This window comes from Amyelois transitella, chromosome 4 (assembly GCF_032362555.1).
Source record: "Amyelois transitella isolate CPQ chromosome 4, ilAmyTran1.1, whole genome shotgun sequence".
Taxonomy (NCBI): Eukaryota; Metazoa; Arthropoda; class Insecta; order Lepidoptera; family Pyralidae; genus Amyelois; species Amyelois transitella.
Genome location: NC_083507.1, coordinates 1,414,392 through 1,435,042, shown reverse-complemented (window position 1 = coordinate 1,435,042; position 20,651 = coordinate 1,414,392). Strand labels below are relative to the sequence as shown.

At 38.3% G+C, this 20,651-nt stretch overlaps 3 protein-coding genes across 7 annotated transcripts; 2 read left to right on the top strand and 1 right to left on the bottom strand.

The window, feature by feature from the left end:
* Positions 1–422: 422 nt before the first annotated feature.
* LOC106141736 (endoplasmic reticulum chaperone BiP) lies at positions 423–4,318 on the top strand. The gene is made up of 3 exons (XM_060954596.1): positions 423–578; positions 1,187–1,335; positions 1,938–4,318. The coding sequence occupies exons 2-3, from the start codon at positions 1,205–1,207 to the stop codon at positions 3,784–3,786; spliced, it is 1,980 nt and encodes a 659-aa protein (XP_060810579.1). The 5' UTR covers positions 423–578; positions 1,187–1,204; the 3' UTR covers positions 3,787–4,318.
* Positions 4,319–4,330: 12 nt separating this feature from the next.
* LOC106140053 (adenylate kinase 8) lies at positions 4,331–12,102 on the bottom strand. Of its 4 annotated transcripts, none has more exons than XM_060954597.1 (11): positions 11,823–12,102; positions 10,192–10,327; positions 9,593–9,678; positions 8,931–9,036; positions 8,318–8,502; positions 7,737–7,950; positions 6,565–6,689; positions 6,249–6,340; positions 5,794–5,944; positions 4,840–4,927; positions 4,331–4,486 (listed from the first exon to the last, which is right to left on the bottom strand). In XM_060954597.1, the coding sequence occupies exons 1-11, from the start codon at positions 11,913–11,915 to the stop codon at positions 4,392–4,394; spliced, it is 1,371 nt and encodes a 456-aa protein (XP_060810580.1). In that variant the 5' UTR covers positions 11,916–12,102; the 3' UTR covers positions 4,331–4,391. The 4 variants fall into 4 exon arrangements, with proteins under 4 accessions (XP_060810580.1, XP_060810582.1, XP_060810581.1 ...); XM_060954599.1 differs by lacking the exon at positions 11,823–12,102 and adding an exon at positions 11,215–11,327; XM_060954598.1 differs by lacking the exon at positions 11,823–12,102 and adding an exon at positions 10,850–11,319.
* Positions 12,103–12,890: 788 nt separating this feature from the next.
* On the top strand, positions 12,891–20,619 carry LOC106140724 (folylpolyglutamate synthase, mitochondrial-like). Of its 2 annotated transcripts, none has more exons than XM_013342354.2 (8): positions 12,891–13,263; positions 13,654–13,728; positions 14,076–14,186; positions 14,553–14,732; positions 17,241–17,377; positions 17,864–18,044; positions 18,658–19,121; positions 19,496–20,619. In XM_013342354.2, the coding sequence occupies exons 1-8, from the start codon at positions 13,189–13,191 to the stop codon at positions 19,866–19,868; spliced, it is 1,596 nt and encodes a 531-aa protein (XP_013197808.2). In that variant the 5' UTR covers positions 12,891–13,188; the 3' UTR covers positions 19,869–20,619. The 2 variants fall into 2 exon arrangements, with proteins under 2 accessions (XP_013197808.2, XP_013197809.2); XM_013342355.2 differs by lacking the exon at positions 12,891–13,263 and adding an exon at positions 13,426–13,505.
* Positions 20,620–20,651: the final 32 nt, after the last annotated feature.

The window sequence follows — 20,651 nt, the reverse complement described above, 5'->3', positions numbered from 1 at the left end:
TTATGTTTATTAATGTGTTTTCTGTGAATTATCCTTATCCCATTCACAATCCCGATGATCCTGACGTTGCATTTTTCTTTTCAATTTTTTTTGTTGAAACTGAAAGCATGAAATAATTAGGTCTATAATCTTATTGCATGAATGAAAAGGGAAATATAACGAGACAAAGCGACTACATATCTGAAAAGTTTATAATATTATGTAAGTCTTTCACGAAAATTCTTGAACTTTCACGTAGGTAGACATTTTTGAAACGACCGCTTTTTTTCATCATCCTTTTTGTGCCAGTTATGAACGTGGGCCAATAGAATCACGACAAATAGGCATATTTGGACCAATCAGATGAAGTTGTAATTTACGTCATCCAACTATAAGCCAATCACATTCGCCCACGATCAACACTAGCGCTAAATAATAGCCGCGGCGGCGTGCGATATTTCAGTTCTTCTTGGAAAATCGAATGTGAAAGATCAGCGTACTTTGTGAATTCGTGCAAGTGTTAAATTCGAAGTGCTGTTAACGTGGCTGTGAACTATTTCTTACTCAGTTCAATCTCCAGTTTTCGTCTTAATTTATCGGTAATTATTGCATTCATTTCTATAGAGAATTTTGTTCATCCAAAGGTTGTTCACCTGTCATTTTTGTCTGACTTATTTTATACAGTTAATAAAACTTCGCTGCCCTATTTCTCATTATTCAGCGAATATTTAATGTAAATTCAGAGTAATTTAATGTTTAAACGATTACTATTCATTTCCAAAACTCAAGAACAGAGGTGTAACGTCAGCGAAAATTCTCGATGGCGTGTGGGCCGGCGCGGTGTCCTACATCCTGCATAGCTGTTCCAGTCTGTACAGTTATCATTTTAGTAGTCTAAATACCGTTAGTTTCTGTTCTAACGACACCACTTTCACTTTTCCAGCCGGGTTTTACTTACTCCTGTGAGATGAATGACGTGTCTCATTGATTACGTGTCCGTATGTAAAATTCTTATTGGACTCTCCTTCGATATAGTACTGACGTGTATACTATAGGCGCTTAGCTTAACCAAACAAAATTTCGTTCGTGTCGTCGGTCCTAAACGTAGTAGAAAATTTCATAGATTGGATTAAAAATTTGAATAGCATAAGCGGTTCCATTGCCATTACGAGTACCATTTATTGAATGTAAACTCTATTTGTTTCAGGTTAGAAAAAGTTATTGTATGGTGAAAATGCGGTGGAGTCTGTTTGCATTGGCCTTGGTGGTCGCGGCGGTGTGCGCCGACGACAAGAAGGAGAAGGATAAGGACATCGGAACAGTTATTGGTATCGACTTGGGTACCACCTACTCATGGTAAGTACCTACCATGGTAACTCAGTTTTTAATTTCTGTTTTTGGGTAACACCTAGTACTAATACATTTTATTCTACTCCTTGTTAATAGCTGCTAGGTGTACAAAGTTATATGCCAAAAATCTTATGAATTTCATTCATTCATATGAATATGTCTATATCCCTCTTGTGGGGTAGACAGCACCAGCAGTCTTGTAGGACTGATATAACACATGGCACAATGAATAAATGATGTATAAAATAATAGGTTCTTTGCCATGTATATTATATTATTTTTCACCTGAAATAAATCTGAATTTGTATAACCAGAGCACTAAGAGCAAAACTTAAAGAATTTGCAAATTCTATTCATTTACTCTACTGTGTGACTCTTTGCATACTATAAAATGTACATGAAGAGCTCATAAGGCTTTGAATTACTAACAAATAAAAAACAATTGGGTTACTTAAGATGAGCATTTTATCAAAAGAAATCCAAGTCTGTAAATACTAGCTTCCTTAAATGCCAATGATTAAAAATTTACACATGCCTACCTACCAGTACTGGTTCACCATAAAAAAAAATTGGGCTGTATTGACAAAAATCTTCTTCTTTGTTCGCAGTGTTGGTGTGTACAAGAATGGACGTGTAGAAATTATTGCCAACGACCAAGGTAACCGCATCACTCCCTCATATGTAGCGTTCACCGCCGACGGCGAGCGCCTCATCGGTGACGCGGCCAAGAACCAGCTCACCACCAACCCAGAGAACACAGTCTTCGACGCCAAACGTCTCATTGGTCGTGAATGGAGCGACGCCACTGTCCAACATGACGTCAAGTTCTTCCCCTTCAAGGTGGTTGAAAAGAACAGCAAACCACATGTCTCCGTCAAAACCGCTCAAGGAGACAAGATCTTTGCTCCTGAAGAAATTTCTGCTATGGTCCTCACCAAGATGAAGGAAACCGCTGAGGCATATCTAGGCAAAAAGGTTACCCATGCTGTTGTTACTGTCCCAGCTTACTTCAACGACGCCCAGCGTCAAGCCACTAAAGATGCTGGTGTCATTGCTGGTCTCAATGTCATGAGAATCATCAATGAACCTACCGCCGCCGCTATCGCCTATGGTCTTGACAAGAAGGAGGGAGAGAAGAATGTGCTTGTCTTTGATTTGGGTGGTGGTACTTTTGATGTGTCACTACTCACTATTGACAATGGTGTCTTTGAAGTAGTTGCCACCAATGGTGACACTCACTTGGGAGGTGAAGATTTTGACCAGAGGGTGATGGAGCACTTCATCAAGCTGTACAAGAAGAAGAAGGGCAAGGACATCAGGAAAGACAACCGTGCTGTACAGAAACTGCGTCGTGAAGTTGAGAAGGCAAAGAGAGCTCTGTCATCCAGCCACCAGGTCAAGATCGAAATTGAATCCTTCTTTGAAGGTGATGATTTCTCCGAAACCCTCACCAGGGCTAAGTTTGAAGAGTTGAACATGGACCTATTCAGATCCACCCTGAAACCCGTGCAGAAAGTATTGGAAGATGCTGACATGAATAAGAAGGATGTTGATGAAATTGTATTGGTTGGAGGTTCAACTCGTATCCCCAAAGTTCAGCAACTGGTTAAAGAATTTTTCAATGGCAAGGAGCCTTCCCGAGGCATCAACCCTGACGAAGCCGTCGCCTATGGTGCTGCCGTCCAGGCTGGAGTACTTAGTGGTGAACAAGACACTGATGCTATTGTCCTTCTTGATGTCAACCCTCTAACCATGGGTATCGAAACTGTTGGAGGAGTGATGACCAAGCTGATCCCACGTAACACCGTTATCCCTACCAAGAAATCTCAGATCTTCTCTACTGCCAGCGACAACCAACACACTGTTACCATCCAAGTATATGAAGGTGAGAGGCCCATGACCAAGGATAACCACTTGCTTGGAAAGTTTGATCTCACAGGCATTCCACCAGCTCCCAGAGGTATCCCACAAATTGAAGTCACATTTGAAATTGATGCCAATGGTATTCTGCAAGTATCAGCTGAAGACAAAGGTACAGGAAACAGGGAGAAGATTGTCATCACTAATGACCAGAACAGACTCACTCCAGAAGACATCGAGAGGATGATAAAGGATGCAGAGAAATTCGCCGACGATGATAAGAAACTAAAGGAGCGTGTCGAATCTAGAAATGAATTGGAAAGTTATGCATACTCAATAAAGAACCAGCTCCAAGATAAGGAGAAACTCGGTGCTAAAGTCAGTGATGACGAGAAGGCCAAGATGGAGGAAGCTATCGACGCCGCGATCAAGTGGCTAGAAGACAACCAGGATGCTGACTCTGAAGATTACAAGAGACAGAAGAAGAGCGTAGAGGACGTTGTACAGCCGATCATTGCGAAACTGTACCAAGGACAAGGCGGCGTGCCCCCGCCCGGAGCGGGAGGCGACGATGAGGACTTCAAAGACGAGTTGTAACCAAACAGACTGTAAATTGAGTGATCCTAGCCAAATGTGATCTCCGTTAGGTCACTATAACATGTGCACAGGGAGAAATTGTTCCTCCATGTGCACAGGTTGTAACAAAGCACAGATCGTGATGTTTTTAGCTCGTGTTGTGTATATTTATTGTGTGGATGTGCGAATGGCGTGTGCTGATATGTTGCTAGTGATAGCGAGATGCCGTTGCGCGCGCGAGTGAATGAGAGGTGTGATAGTAACTGTGTTACTGTAAATTGATGCATTTTTAATTTTAATACAAGCAATAGTTGAGAAAAGCGAGGGCTTGTTTCCATGACTGTTTGGAAGTCGGTTCATTTGTCTTCCTTTTTATTAATGTATTCTGGATCAATGAATCGGCATAGTCTCAATTTGCTATGGAGATTACCTCAGTGTTAAATGTATGTATGTAATGAGACTGCAGAATTGTTAGTTTTTAATTAGCATGTATGTAGTATAATTAATTCAATTGAAGTACGGAGGAGTACATAATAAAAAGATTTTCTATCTATATCCTCTTTTATTTGTAACCAATAACATTCCAACGTAAAAGTAATAGTGAACTATGAAATATATAAAATAATCTAGTCAACTCTAACATTGCGCAAGCGCGCGCCAACAGAGATATCAAATGAAGGAGATGCAATCACTGCAGCTTGTATCTTGACCTGGATCTTATCTGTAGAAGAAATAATATGTTTAAGACTCTTTGATACGAGTAATTACCATAGGATAATTTATTGAAGAGAAGACTATTCAGAGTAATGTAGGTAGGTGTAGCATAAGAGGATCAATGTAAGAGACATTGTCATCTTCTTACATTTAAAGAGGGAAAAGAACGTGAGTCGAGAAAATCCAGACATGGGATGTGTGTCATAAAATGCAAGTTACGTCCTTTTGCTTCGTATAAAAACCCAACTTACCCAAACCAGGATTGTGCTCGTAGGCTCACCTCGGCTATCTGCCGAGAGGGGGTTGAGGACCTATGACTAACACCAGAAGAATGATGACCGTCTCCCATGTAAGACTAACCCATTGCATCCCTAGCATCAACCTCGACCGCTGTAATGCCGGCCGCTGCTCGCATCTCTGCCAGTGCCTCCGAGAAATAAGTGTCCAACTGGAAAACGTAATCATCAAGAACATAATCATCTTATTGTTCCTTCAGGAAAGCAAAGAAAACATAAGTCAGAAATGTCTCCGTCTCTATCCTAGTATGCATGCTACAGCTTCGATCTGAATAATGACGGGCCCAGTAGTCTGCCCTGAGGGACACCGAGGTGAAAACAAAAAACTAGCCTCAAAATAGGTTTTCACTTCAGTGTTTTACGTGACACCATTCTTTATGTTAGTAACAATGTGACGGAAAAGTAGCTGTAAAAAAATTTACCGTCCTAAAACACCGTCGTGACCGTGGAAGCGCGAATCAAAGGCCTAGTTGAAGTTCACTGACACACATTATGTGTCTGATTAGCATTATTATGTACGCACGTGGACGTGTGACGATGTCTTAAATAATGTAGACTAGTTAGTTTAGGTAGCACTTTCTTGAAAATTATGTGCTGCGGTGCTGGCCTAATTTTCTTTTTGGTTCTAGGTAGGTACTTGCTCTAAGTTGTATTCGTAAGTTGTTTTATGAAAATTGTTGGGTAAGTTAACATTTTTTTCTAAGAATATAGACTCTCATTTAGCAAGATGTTGGCGTCATAGAAAGTAGCCTATATTGGGAGCGCGATAATTAAGTATTTACAACAACAAAAAAAATTTGTTTTATCGGTATAGGTAACTATTTATATACCAAGATTTTCTTCGGATCGCCTTACAGAGACTTGATTGACAGAATGATTTGTGACCCAATGTTTCCTGATATTTCTTGATTAGGTACACCAAGAATTCTCTGTGCTTAGGTAATAAACATGTTTCGGACGGCAATCCAGTGGATTTAATTACCTCTAAGTTTTCTTTACGACCAGATAATGTGGGTACCTCATACTCAATGTTCTCCTCAAAATCCCTGGGATGATAATACACCCTGGGTCCGGAGCCCGGCACGGCAGGGCGCCCGGTGCACCAGTCGATGCCCTGGGACAGCAGGCGATTCTTACATGTGTCTATGTCGGCATTCAGGAAGATTACTCTGAATAAAAAACATCAATTTTTTTATTGCTGGTTCATCGTGCCAATTTTACCATGATATTGTACTTAGGTATGAGTCAGAAGGGAGCATTCAGATTAGCCGACAAAATGACAATGCTTTCGTAATTTCCAGTTCATAAGTTTTTATCGCAAAACAGGCCCTAAGGGGCCAGATTTCGACTGTTTAAAATCTTAAGATCTGCCTTCCTAATCATCTTTTTACCAAACAGGCGAATCAAACCCATTATCTTTACTAATATTCACTCGTTTGTTCTGAACATTACATTCATAGACATGGAACACACCGGTTAGGAGGCGTGGAGAGGTTGTCCAAGTTCTCGAAGTCAATACCATTGTTGGGGTACCCAGTCAATACCCAGCCGTGGTCGATGCAGTCCTGAAACATTAAAATAAATCGAAAACGAGATCTTATTTATTTAGATTTAGAGACGTAAGTATTACTTTGTAATGTTCCCAGCTCATGCCACACCCACTTACCGCCAAAATCATTAGGCAAACAGTTATCCGTAACAGCTAGATATGACGATATCCGAATGGTTGCTTTTAAGAAGGCAGAATTAAGTGCGTAATATATGTCACTATAATCTAATACAAACAAACCTTCTGCAACAGTCGCCGCTTGACGATCTCTATCTTGAGCTGAACAGTGGACCCGTAACTCCTCAACTTCTCGCCAATATCGTCCTGCTTTCCTAAAGCCTCGTTATAAAGGCTCTGAAATTGAACTGATAAGAAAAATATTATGACAGTATATTTGAAAATTAAAGGCACAGGTTCGAATTCCACCTCGGCCATGTACCAATGACTAATATCGAAAGTTATGTAGGTACATGAGTTTGAATAATAATCGATGCTCTTACGATAAGGGAATACATCGTGAGGAAACCTGCACATTCAGGAAATTGGATGTGTAAACATGATCGATCCAATACGGGTTAGGTTTACCTGAAAAGGCGAAGATCAGATGGGAGTCGCTTCGTGTAAAAACCTGACTCATCCAATTCAGGGTCCATGGTCAGAGGCATATCTAGGGCTCCTTTCCAGAGTGATTGGTGAGTATGCAACCGAGAATAAAAGCCAGAAGGAAGAAGAATATATTTGAAGATGTTTCATACCAATCGTATGATGAAGAAAGTACTAAGGCAAGAAATTTGTATGAAAAGGTGAAGAGCCGTGGAAAATCAACACCGACAGCAATCAATCAATTCTAAGACAGAAGTAGGTTCAAGATTGTGGTAAAATTTTAAAGCTATATAACCCACGACTTCGCACGCAAAAAATTAAGCCTTTGTTTGGCCTTGCGTAAATAAACGTATTTATTTTTTAATTTTTTGCGTTTAGGTTCCTTCATTTTCCCTAAAAAGCGTTACAGCCTTAAAGACTTTATTCTTTTGCATTTTATAATTTAGATGTATATATGCAGATCAATTCCGTTCAAGTCGAATATTTCATCACTCGCCCACCGACGACGATTTATCCACACTAATAATCCACATCCACACTAATAATAAAGAGGAAAGATTTGTATTTTTGTATGTTTGTGTGGAATAAACTCAAAAACTACTGGTCCGATTTTGATAAAATTTGGCACAGATATAGAATAGACCTTCAAAAGTGACATAGACATAAATTTATTTTAAAACATAAAACACAAAAATATGTCCACCCGTGCGAAGCCGGGGCGGGCCGCTATTGAGAAATATAAACGCTAACATGTTATTGATCATCAATCATCATCACCACCTCGCTTTCTATAAAAGTAGGTAACTAACGCTCGACTAATCCAAAATGCTTGGCAAGCATAGTCCCCTGTGTGCGGCACCCTGCGCCCCTCGGGCCGATGAGAAGTACTCGGTATACGCCGGGGGCGCCAACGACCGCGTGCCCCTGGCCCGGACCTTGCAGCCCCGCGACCGAGGCCGTCACCGCGTCGAAACATTTTCGCATGATCTTCTCTGGGTCGTCCGTGGATTCAATATACACTTCCTTTAAATAAACTAAGTTAGTCTTGTAAAATAAGTTATTATTAGTTAAGAGTATTAAGGCGGCCTCTGTGGCGCATCGTTAGTGCGCTTGTCTGTGTCACCGGAGGTCCCGCGTTCGAATACCGGCGAGGGCATGATGAGAAACAAACTTTCTCCGATTGGCCTGGGTCTTGGATGTTTATCTATATAAGTATCTATTTATTATAAATTATAATATCGTTGAGTTAGTATCTCGTTACACAAGTCTCAAACTTACTTCGAGGCTAACTCAATCTGTGTACCTAGGTAATTTGTCCCTTATACATTTATTTTATTTATTTATGAATATGATGAAAGATATCATGCAAAAAAGAACAGGCTGCAATAACCTTCAGTGTGGCTTTATAGGCGTACTTGAGCCCTTCGAAATCTTGGTCGAAGAACACTCTTGCTGGCGTATGCGGCTTGTCGGTCGCAGGCGCTTGCGCAGGCGGGGGCGACAGGAGGAGCGTCACGGACGGAAGTACGCCATCTTGCTGGAGACAGCGGGCCTCGCGGACAGTACAGGGATGGTCTGTTCGGTAAAGTTCAGTTTTAATGTGGAATTAATGGCATGGACAATATCATAAATTCGTCTTCTATCAAGACAATTTAAACACAAATAGGTACAGTTAAGTTGTGCCGTGGGGATCCCGGCACCAATAAAAAAAAAGAATAGGACCACTCCATCTCGTTTCCATGGATGTCGTATAAGGCGACTAAGGGATAGGCTTATAAACTTGGGACTCTTCTTATAAGCGATGGGCAAGCAACCTGTCACTATTTGAATCTCAATTCTATCATTAAGCCAAACAGCTGAACGTGGCCTATCAGTATTATCAAGATTGTTGGCTCTGTCTACCCCGCAACGGATATAGACGTGATCATATGTATGTATGTATGCAAAAGTTTATACTTACCTCGTTAGCGAATGAACGTGAATGTTCAACACTTGATACCTACCAAACATAAGCCACCCAGTCATGGGCACTGGATCCTTCAGGGTCAGCATCTTGGTCACCTCAGACATGAGGACGGGGGATATACAGCCGGGCTCGTAGTCATCGTGCTACAAAAGTGACATTTCATCAAGCGCCAGTCTTTCAATTGACAAAACTAGAGAATATTATATGTCTAGGAGATTAGAAAGATTACGCGAGCTAAGTCTACTTCTTTCTCATTATTGTCTTAATCAACAGCTGATATACGAGGGTAGTATAGTCGTATTAGGGTAGAGTAAAAATGAAATTTTAGAAAGACTAAATTGTGAAGGGAGCTAGCGTTCGAAGGGAAGAGGGTTTATTAAATCTCGAGTCGATACGTCTGTTATTACGTCTACGAACGTTGTTGGACACAATGTTAGAAATTTATGAGTATGTTGGATAGAGATACTCAAGTCTTTTTTTTTTGTTAGGCTCAGAGTTAAAAAGTGCGCTAAGCTATAAGGCTTATTGAAAACTTATTGCCTTATTGATAAGTGAATATTTCGTTCACGTTCATGCACTATTCAATTCCTGTAAGCATGGAAAAGTTGTTACTACAACAACTACTTCAGTGATAAGTTTATGATTATTTCAAATACCTACACCTACAACATGCAATCAATATAAACTTATTTCAAATACCTTTTCGTAACGATCCATCACACAGCGACGTGTGATAACGAACAATCCGATCGCCTTTATCAAGTCTTTGGCAAGCCTCTTCTTATCTGATGATGATTAGGTACAATTAAAATTATGCAAACGGAATAGATAAATTAAAATTTCCTGTCGTTTTGCAGACCGACTTAAAAAAGTCTTTAGATAGTTTAAAAAAGTCGGTCCCAAATGTCCTAAATTCGGGACCATTTGGGACGCATGGAGACGCTTTTTCTTCTAACATACGACCGAGGAGTTTTTCCTGTCCTTGGCGAAATGTGAACAAGGTGGCGGTAGGGGGTGTTAAGAAATTCTTGGCCTTTTGTGATTATATTTTGGGGGCTAGACTATTCTTTTAATTACCCTGGCTTACCCACTTCAGATTCATTTCCGAAGAGGTCATGACGCGACCGGGACTAACGCTAGGAAGAAAGAATAAGGGGACAATTCTTTTAGTAAAATTCGGAGACTGACTTTTCTTTTACCAAAATTCTAATGCCCGTTCAACAACAGTACCTCTAGTTTATGAAGAAAAAATGGCACAATCAGTATATTTCGTCCCTAGAAATACGATCATATCGTACCGACTCGAAGCCCAGGCGTGACCAGCAACATGATGCGATCAGGCTCCCTGTTCGCCAGCACGTGGCGATTCAGGTACACCTTCATGAACTTCAGGTGGTCCTTCGGCAGGTTCAGGATGAGTTCCCGCATTATATCCTAGTGTTTTATAACAGAGAGTTTGTAAATTATAATCTTCCCGGCTGCATGTAATCAACTGCTGGACATAAGCTTCCACTAAAGATATCGAGCAACTTTTAGACAGAGCTTGTTTACCAATTCCGTATACATACATACCTACACACATAAAATCACGCCTCTTTCCCGGAGGCTTCTTTTGTATTGATTATTTTGGATAATAATTCCGTATACGTTGCGCTTGTTGCAATGTTCGCTAGGGTTGTTAGTAATTAATAAACCTTATAGTTCATATTTTAAACGGAGTTAAGTAAACATTATAAAAGTGAATCTGTCTGCAACGCTTCGGCTAAACTGCTGAGACCGATTTTAGTGAATTTTTGGGAACACTTATCCTACCTTAACTATTACGTATATTTGTGCAACTTCAAATGTTTGTTAGAATGGAATGTAATATGATTTGTCTGTCTGTTAGTTAGGTACTCTTAAACGGATTGCAGAGAGAGGATGTACGTGTATACAGACGATAATAACCGCTCTTACTTGAAATAGTACGTAAAGTCTTTTTTTTTGTAAATATGGAATGAACTTTGTCGGCATCGTCAAAGGAACATTGGTAGCATCCGTTTCAGTCATTTTCACGTTTATTAATTAAAACCTCTTGTATCAAAGATCAAAAAACTATCAAAATACAACTTATTAAAAATGTTTCGTTTTAAATATTCATGTTTTTATACTTTTACAAAAATGACTTAGGTAATGACAGAATATGTCGATTGGAGGAGAAAAAGTGGAGCAAGTGAAAAAGTTTGTATCTAGGATTAAAGTTTACAGCAGATTAGGTACAAAAAGTGTGTAATTGAAAGGAGAATGAATGCGGTGAACATGGTGAAAACAGCTAAGTGCACAGACTCCTCTGGCGGTGCATAGACGCGTATTGGTCCCAACACTAATGTATGGGAGTTTAGGGATTGGTTTAAGTTGGCTGTGGCAAAAAGGAGCACGAAAGCAGAATATACGTGTAAAATTTAGTGACAGTTTACGTCACAGCTTGATAGGAATGATATTTGACGTGAAACAAGATACTTATATAAGCGACAAGAATAGAAAAGGGAATCCATCCAAACCATCTAAACATGGTTCGCCCATATTGTGAGGAATGACGAAAACAGGTTGAAAGCAGGGAATTGTGAATGGCGTCCCATTCACAATTCCCTGCTTTCAACCTAGACGAACGTACTTACCTAGTATCTTTGTGGCCACATCTATACGCCAACGCGAAATAACGCGAAGCTATCAGTCAAAAACAGCGAAAAGTCTAAATCGCGCATGCAAAGATTTCATGGATTGGATACACAACCTCCGATAGAACATCGTCGGAGCCGCGGCTCCCCAGGCATAACACCTAGCCTGACGGAAGATCTTCCTATATTGTACTCCTATATTCTAGACTTAAAACAACTAGGATTCGACATGGATTTGAAAACCTTAAAAGAAAAAGAAATATAAAGGGTACCTTAAATAACAAATAAAGTCTATATTTTTCCAAATAAGGCTCGAATTTTTCTGGCATCGATAAGGGGCGAATAGTAGCATCAGTTTCCGTCATTCTTATATAGTTACGTACGTTAAAACTTATTTAATTATGTTAATTAAATGTAGTCCGTAAAGTTAAAAATGTTGCGAATATTTTTGTCCAAAGATTTCCAATGTTTGTCAACAGATTTAAATAAGTAAAGGAACTTATATAAATACTGTAATGAGTGATCTTGAGTCTTGTCACAATTTGACTGAGCAATCTCACTTCAAATTGTTATAAAATTTAACTTTTTTCTTTAGAGTTATAGAAAAAATTTAAATTATTGTATTAATTTTATAGCGTTGGTATTTTAATTTTTCTAGAGTTATTTGTGTTTACTTATGTTTTGAGCCTTTGGCGAAAGAAGGACTTTGTTCATAAAAATATTTTATGGACAATTTATATTATTTATTATTTTATTTATATAAAAGTACTTATAAAAAAAAAGATGATTACAAATTATTATTATTTATATTAATGTATGGGAGTGAAAGTTGGGTATGGCAAAAGAAGCATGAAAGCAGAATAAATGCAGTGGAAATGAGAGCGTTAAGGAGTATGATGGGTGTGAAATTGAGTGACAGGATAAGGAACAGCGTGATAAGGGAATGTTGTGATGTGAAAGAAGATGTAGTTACAGGAATAGAAAAGGGTATGTTAAGATGGTTCGGTCATGTGGAGAGGATGAATGAAAGCAGGTTGACTAAGCAAATATACAAGGAGAGTGTGGAGGGAAGGGTCGGAGTGGGAAGACCTAGACGAACGTATCTTGATCAAATTAAGGACGTCCTGGTAAAGGGTCAGGTCAAAAGTACCCGAAACCGCCGAGCTTGTATGAAGAGAGTTATGAATGTGGACGAAGCGAAAGAAGTATGCAGAGATCGTGGCAAGTGGAAAGAGGTAGTCTCTGCCTACCCCTCCGGGAAAGAGGCGTGATTTTATGTATGTATGTATGTATGTATTATTTATATTGCTGTCATGGTGAATGACATCTGTCAATGCTGTCAAAACAACGTGATGAATTTGAGGTTATTTTCCAAGTTTTCAATGCAATGTTTTGTTTTTAAGAAAATCAATTTTATCAATAAACACAAATCTTCAATTACCGGTTTAGTCAAGTTATCTTTCAGTGTCTTATGACGGGGTCAGATGTCGTAATGTTGATAAATGATGAGTCGTTCGCGGTACATAATATGTGTTTCGATTGTTCTGCGTATTCGCGACGCGGTATTCAATTAGGATAGGAGTGTTGTTGGGTTTTTACTGCGTAGCTTTGATTTTAGTAGCCTCGAGATTGTTGCTGATGATTAGCATCAGCTCACGTTTTAGTTCAGTAGTGAATAAATTAATAAGGATGAGCTCCAACCAATCTTACGAAGTAAGTATCAATTAATTGCCATAAAATGTTAAATTTAGATTAGCCTTTCTGTAGTCATGGTAATGCCAAGACGTACTTTACTGGAAGAGGTACTGAGATAACTTACCATACTTATCATTATGGGAGGTTTATCATAATTTTATCAACCTAAAGTATGAGATTGGGGAATTTCCTAAATTAATGATTGTAGCTAATTCTGTGTTTTTGATTGCTACATAGAGCTGAAACTGGCAGGATATCTGGTAAACAAACAAATAGCCCTTTTAGGTACAGGGCCATGACAGGCCCTTATTTTACAGACATATTTCTACCTCTTGATCATAGTTAAAGAAAATAGATGTGCAGGAATCCAGCCTTATATTAAATTAATGTAAAAACATTTTTTTCCAGGCTGCCGTATGCAAGCTGAATTTGCTGCAGTCAAACAAATCAGTTATAGACCAGATAAGGATGAATATAGGACAAGTAAGATATTGTTAACCTTCTAGCTTTTATTGGCTTGCTTCTCGCACCAGTGTAGTTTATAAATATTACAGGTGTTAAATGCTTGCGTAACTTACCTTTATTCTATCTTGGATGTTTCAAATCATGTTGCAATGTTCAGTGGTCAATGAGTGAGTCAGTTGGGACCACATTATGTGCACATTATTTATATAAATGGTATATGCAATGTGAATGTTTAAAATCATTTATCAATATAGTTGCATGCTTGCTACATACATGTAACATGTATAGAAGCCAACAGCTAAGAACAGTTGTAAATGTACCTAAATACAATTCCAACAAAACATATAAATTTTCACATTTTCCAGGAAAAATGCAGAAATATAGAGGATATGCAAAATTATTTAGAACGGACCGGAGTGCCCCTGTCTAGACTTGATCAACTCTCTGTTATACATGTTGCTGGGACTAAAGGCAAGGTGTGTATTTATTACCATCCAGTTTTTCTCTTCAATTCTTCAGTTTAATCTTCTGACGCTTTATTCATTTTCACGTGCACCAATCTCCAGAAGGCTGTTGGAGCAGGCGCAAGACTGAACTGCCTGCAGTTCAACATAGATGTTGTAAAAGGTGACAAAGGGAAGCTTGAGGGATTCTTCTTTTAGACAATGGGCTAGCAACCTGTCAATATCTGAATGTGACTTTTCAGTCTTTATGAGACTATTAGCTCGGTAGGGATTATATTTATGTTTATATCACTGTCATTTCAAACTTTTTCCAAATCAAAGACAGTTTGAGAATTATCTTAGAGAGAGATAGATAATATAGTAATTACCATTACACAGGGTTCGACCAGCGCAATGTGCGAATCAATCCTCCGCCACCACGGCTACCGGACCGGCTTCTACTCTTCGCCGCACCTAGTGGCGGTCCGGGAGCGGATCCGGCTGGACGGGAAGGTGATCGGCGAAGACAAGTTCGCCGGCTACTTCCACAGGGTCTATGATATGCTGGAAGCTAGCAAGGTAATATATTGGACCGACAATATTATGTGCCGTGTGGTTCCCGGCAGTGCCGTGTGGTTCCCGGCAACAATAAAAAAAAACTACGCTTTTATTGCTAATCAAACTAAAAAATAGAAAATAAAAATTAATGACAAAGGAATTCAGTAGTAGCAAGTCGAACAATCAGTTATAGTCAGTTGTAGTAGTAATTACCTCGGATTAAAATTATAACAAAATTAAATTTATAAACAAAACAATTTAAATCAGAGTAAAAAGCGTGGGGTGCCTGATGTAGTAAATATTAAAATCATTCTATTAGAATATATTTATGACAAGAGAGTTATGAAAATGAAGTAAAATGCACCCCACGCTTTTTACTCTGATTTAAATTGTTTTGTTTATAAATTTAATTTTGTTATAATTTTAATCCGAGGTAATTACTACTACAACTGACTATAACTGATTGTTCGACTTGCTACTACTGAATTCCTTTGTCATTAATTTTTATTTTCTATTTTTTAGTTTGATTAGCAATAAAAGCGTAGTTTTTTAGTTTTTTTTAAACTATTATTTATTTTCTATTTTTTAGTTCGATTTGCAATAAAACGGGTAGTTTTTTAGTTTTTTTATACAATTATTTTTTGGAAGTTAACACTTCTGGTATAACTATCTTACTAGAAAAGACTTTCGCAACCATGCGCCCATCGCCGGAGGTTTTCACAACTAACTTTCTTAAAGTTATATGTGGCCTGATTGGATTAAATCTCATAATATTCTCATCATCATGATTCTTTTTAAGGCGATGGGCTTGCAACCTGTCACTATTTGAATCTCAATTCTATTTTAAAGCCAAATAGCTGAATGTGGCCTATCAGTCTTTACAAGACTGTTGGCTCTGTCTACCCCGCAAGGGATATAGACGTGATTATATGTATGTATGATGATTGTTAAACCCAGTTGAAAAGAATTTTATAGTGATAAATCACTGTTAATAATATTTTTGACTATCCAGCAAACGTAATAATTTTCGATTGTGGCCTTGCCAGGAATCAAACCACAAGAGTAAGAGGCAGATTGATACAGGAACAAAAATATTTCAAACATACCTCCACTGCCTTTACAACCAGGAACGCAACAAAGTTTATCTGAAGACATCGTGGCACTTTTGTTGTAAAATCTGTCTTTCACAAAAACAAACACAAACTTGGGACTCCTATCTCAAATAATAAGGTACTTTTTACAGGAGTCCTATCTCAAAATATCTGCACAACACAGTAAACACAGTCAGAGTCCAATCTCAGATGACAAAATCACACGAATATCCGGAAGAACAAAGCTCGACTCAACGGAAGATTCCAAACTCCAAATAACGACAAGTTAACAGCACAAAACAAAGTGCAAATAGGTAAATACACAGGCACCGGTAAAAAACAACAGAAAGAAAGTTTACAGGTGTTCGAATCGAATTCAATCAAAACTTACTGCAAAACTTATTTGACATAAAAAACTGTCACTCATTTTCCAAACGAGTGTTGCTATTATAAATAGGCAAAAGATACCTAATGTTAATTCAAGAATTGCATTAATATGTTAAATACGTATTAAATATCGCAAAGTTCTGTAGGCAGTAACTTTATTCTTGTATTTTTGTAAATTTTGTTGTTCAATTTTCATTTATTACTTTTGTTTTATTACTTATATATTTTTTATTGTTTTAAAATATTCTACTAATTCTACTATGGTTTCTAATGGTAATTCTAAATTGAGCAATGCGATGAAATAAAGAAGCCTCAGGTTAATAGTAACATTATATGGAAATATATTACATCTCTTTTTGACTCATTATACGTCAGAACTTCTTGGTTTCTTGTATGGAGATTACTGGCACTGGTGCTATCTCTGTCTCTCTTACTCTCATACGAAGGATCTAAAAATGAATTTATTAATCCTGGCAGTTTTAATAAGGATAATGAGAAACTCTTATCAAAATATTGCATTGTCATCGGTCCTTGATACGTGTGCAAAGTTCCAAGTTGATCAGACGTTTAGAAATCAGTGAAAATTAAGCTCAAAGATTCCGTTACATACATACCTACATACATACATACATACATACAACCCAAGCTAATAAAAGCGTAGTAAAAAAGAATAGGACCACTCCATCTCGTTCCCATGAATATCGTAAAAGGCGACTAAGTAAAACGACGTAAAACTTGGGATTCTTCTTTTAGGCGATGGGCTAGCAACCTGTCACTTTTTGAATCTCAATTCTATCTTAAAGCCAAATAGTTGAATGCCACATTCATCAGTCTTTTCAAGACTGTTTGCTCTGTCTACCCCGCAAGGGATATAGACGTGATTATATGTATGTAAGTATTTAGAAATGCCCCATAAAAATTAGACCGAATCGCGATTTACAAATTAGGGTACCTAAAATTATTAAACCAATATTCAAAGAAACGCCCCATACAAATTAGACCGAATCGTGATTTACAAATTATTGTAAAATTATTAAACCAATATTTCCAGGTGCACGACGGCGACATGCCGGGCTACTTCGCCTTCCTGACGGTCCTGGCTTTCAACACGTTCCTCGCTGAGAAGGTGGATGTGGCCATAATTGAAGTGGGCATCGGAGGCATTGTTGATTACACCAATGTATTGAGGTTAGTTTATACATCCTACTAATATTATAAACTAGCGACCCGCCCCGGCTTCGCACGGGTGCAAAATTATAAATTTTATTATACATAAAAACCTTCCTCTTGAATCATTCTACCTGTTACAAAAAACCGCAACAAAATCCGTTGCGTAATTTTAAAGATTTAAGCATACAGACATACAGACTAAAATAGCGACTTTGTTTTATACTATGTAGTGATAGTGATGCGAAAGTTTGTGAGTATGTCAGTATGGATGTTTGTTACTCTTTCACGCAAAAACTAGTGAACCGATGAACCGAAAAACTAATGAAATGAGCAACATCCTTTATTTATTAGCACACGAGATTAATTTCGGCGGGAAACCCTTCCTGGGGTTTGAACAACTATTAATTCGTATTATATAAATATTAAATAAATATAAATTTATACGGGACAAATTACACAGATTTAATATGTATTATGACTTGAAGGTATACGTTTATTGTTCAGGAAAGTGCCCGTAGTGGGCATAACGGCGTTAGGTCTGGACCACACCGCCATCTTGGGAGACACGCTGCCTCGGATCGCGGCCGCCAAGGCGGGCGTCATGAAGCGAGGCTGCCTCGCCTACACAGTGACTCAGCCGCACGACGCCATGGCGGTATTAAATACCGTCGCTGATCGACTTCAGGCATGATTTTAGTATAGTTTAAATAAGATTTTGCCGTGTGGTTCCCGGCACCATTACAAAAAAAAATAATAGGACCACTCCATCTCTTTCCCGTGGATGTCGTAAAAGGCGACTAAGGGATAGGCTTACAAACTTGGGATTCTTTTTTAGGGGTTGGATTAGCAACCCGTCACTATTTGTATCTCAATTATATCATTAAGCCAAATAGCTGAATGTGGCCATTCAGTCTTTTCTAGACGGTTAGCTCGTGTCTACCCCGCAAGGGATATAGACGTGACCATATGTATGTATGTAGATTTAAGGCTTGAACGAGACAGGACCCCAGGCCTTGAAGATTCGTGGTGGAGGGTGCAACTGGGAACATGCAAAGATGAGAAGTAGCTTAAACCTGGTGTTTTTGTAAATCTCACATGAGGCCCTGAAGGTGGGAATATTAGACTTTTTCACCAGTGACTTACAGAATATGTAGTGGTACTTAAGTAGCCATTTGATTACTAAAGAGACAACACTTCCTTATTATTTTGCTGTCAGGTCTAAGAAATAGAATTAATAGCTTTCCTTTAACATCTTAACCTTGTTGAGACTTATTTTTATTTATTTTTTTACATTTTAGTGCCCCCTCACTATTGCGCCAAAATACGACAGCTACAAATTCCCCAACGGCTGCAATATTTTGCAATGCAATGTAGATGCTTACAAGACGAACGAGTCACTCGCCATACAGCTTGCACACGCTTGGATGAGAAAAAACAATGCCTCAAACGGAGTATTAAAAAATAAAAATGGTTTTAAAAAAGGAACTGCGCGCGAAAATGCATCTGTCAAAGTAAATATAAATGGCAATCGTAATGAAAATGAGGTTATGTTACAAAAAGAAAACAGTATTTTGAATGGAAATGAGGTTTTGCTACAAGATACGCTAAATGTGCCTTTCGAGACGTGGGCAGGGTTAAAAGAGTGTCGTTGGCCAGGGAGGTACCATATAGTTGAGGCTTCTTATGCGAGGTTTTACTTGGACGGCGCTCATACGAAGGAGTCTACGGATATATGCGCGGAGTGGTTTCAACAGAATTCTACGTAAGTACATAAGTCATTGTAGTTATAATGTAAAGTTAGTTTAGGGGGGTACTGCCAGAGTGAAGTTCAACTAATAGTAGACTAGTAGTACCTAACTAGTGCTTCGAAAATTCCTGAAAAAGCCAATTTAAAATGAATTCTTATTCTTTATCCCATTAACAAATGGGAAAGTACTTTTTTCTTAAGGGAGTTTCTCGCTGGTTTAAATTTTATTCATTTATTTACAAATGTTATGTACACAGAAAATATCCAGAATGATAAATACAAGAAACAAAATTATAGGTTCTGCTTATTTCAAAAGAAATCTCTTCAAGCAGACCCGACTTTGGGATGATGGAAATTTATGATCAAAATGATTATTACTTTTATTTCAGGACTAACAACAAAATACTGATATTCGGCGCAACGGGCAACCGTAATGCCGACGTTCTTATGAGGCCGCTCACTCGTTTACCATTCAAACGCGTTCACTTCGTCGTCCCAGCCGCTTACAAAGCCGTCAACGTCAACAAAGACGACTACTCCCTTGTCGAACACAAAGAAATGGTTTCGAGATGTCAAATTCACGAGGAAATGTGGAGTAAGATGAACAAATGTCAAACGGCTGTGTCCGAATGCGTGGCAGACGCCTTGGTCAGTATAAAGAAAGGTGGAATTCAAAAGCCGGACGTTTTGGTGACCGGCTCGTTGCATTTGGTAGGCGCCGCGCTCAGCATACTGGACCCTAATTTGAGCACGTATAGTTGAAATGTTTTTATACTAACGTAGCCTGATTACGATAGACTTTTACCTTACTTAGGACATTTTGATTGAATGCCGTTATGAACAGATACCTACCATCGACCCTGAAGTGATGGCGAATTTATTCATATAGTGGGGAATGAAGGGAAGATTTAACTACACAGTGGTTGTGATTTTGTGATCCGCCAATCAGGGGAGAATTCGATTTTCAGTTATTATATTATTTATATTATATTATAGTGCTGGTTCATATGAATTTGGGGAGTTAGGTATATCTGCCACCGACTGTAGGTAGGTACTTTGTTTATACAGTTATGCGCGGTTCCCGCTTTAAACCTACTTAACCTCTTTAAACTTACTTAAATAATGTTTATGTTAAAAATCAAAGTTTAAGATTCAAAGTTTTGTTTAAGACGATTGTGAGATTTTATTAACCTATTATAATTGTGGATATTTCAAGTGCTCTTATAATGTTATTGTGCAATAATTTTAAGAAGTAACACTTAAAAATAAGCGGGTAATCCATCTTAGAAATAGGCGACAATTTTTTTCGCTGTGATATAATAATGCCTGTGTACTATCTTGTGACTGTGATTACAGTGTGAGGCGGATTATAAATATTGTTGTCTAATTGACGATTCCAATTTGTAAATAAAGAAAATTATTAACTTCCTCACATAATGTATCTACCAAGAACTGTTCCTATCCTGAATTATTGTTATCATGGTAAAATCTAATAAATTGTAAGAATTAAATATATCTTTTATTCTGAGGCGAACCAAAATAAAA

Bases quoted from the DNA above. Each gene is read 5' to 3' on its own strand.
- LOC106141736 (XM_060954596.1), top strand. From the start codon at position 1,205: ATGGTGAAAATGCGGTGGAGTCTGTTTGCATTGGCCTTGGTGGTCGCG. The intron at 1,336-1,937 runs GTAAGTACCTAC...CTTTGTTCGCAG, and splicing joins TTGGGTACCACCTACTCATG to TGTTGGTGTGTACAAGAATG.
- LOC106140053 (XM_060954597.1), bottom strand. From the start codon at position 11,915: ATGACGGAAACTGATGCTACTATTCGCCCCTTATCGATGCCAGAAAAA. The intron at 9,037-9,592 runs GTATTTGAAATA...TCACTTTTGTAG, and splicing joins TGATGGATCGTTACGAAAAG to CACGATGACTACGAGCCCGG. The intron at 6,690-7,736 runs GTTAGTTACCTA...TTTTCTTATCAG, and splicing joins GCATTTTGGATTAGTCGAGC to TTCAATTTCAGAGCCTTTAT.
- LOC106140724 (XM_013342354.2), top strand. From the start codon at position 13,189: ATGATTAGCATCAGCTCACGTTTTAGTTCAGTAGTGAATAAATTAATA. The intron at 13,264-13,653 runs GTAAGTATCAAT...ATTTTTTTCCAG, and splicing joins GCTCCAACCAATCTTACGAA to GCTGCCGTATGCAAGCTGAA. The intron at 14,187-14,552 runs GTGTGTATTTAT...ACCATTACACAG, and splicing joins TTGCTGGGACTAAAGGCAAG to GGTTCGACCAGCGCAATGTG.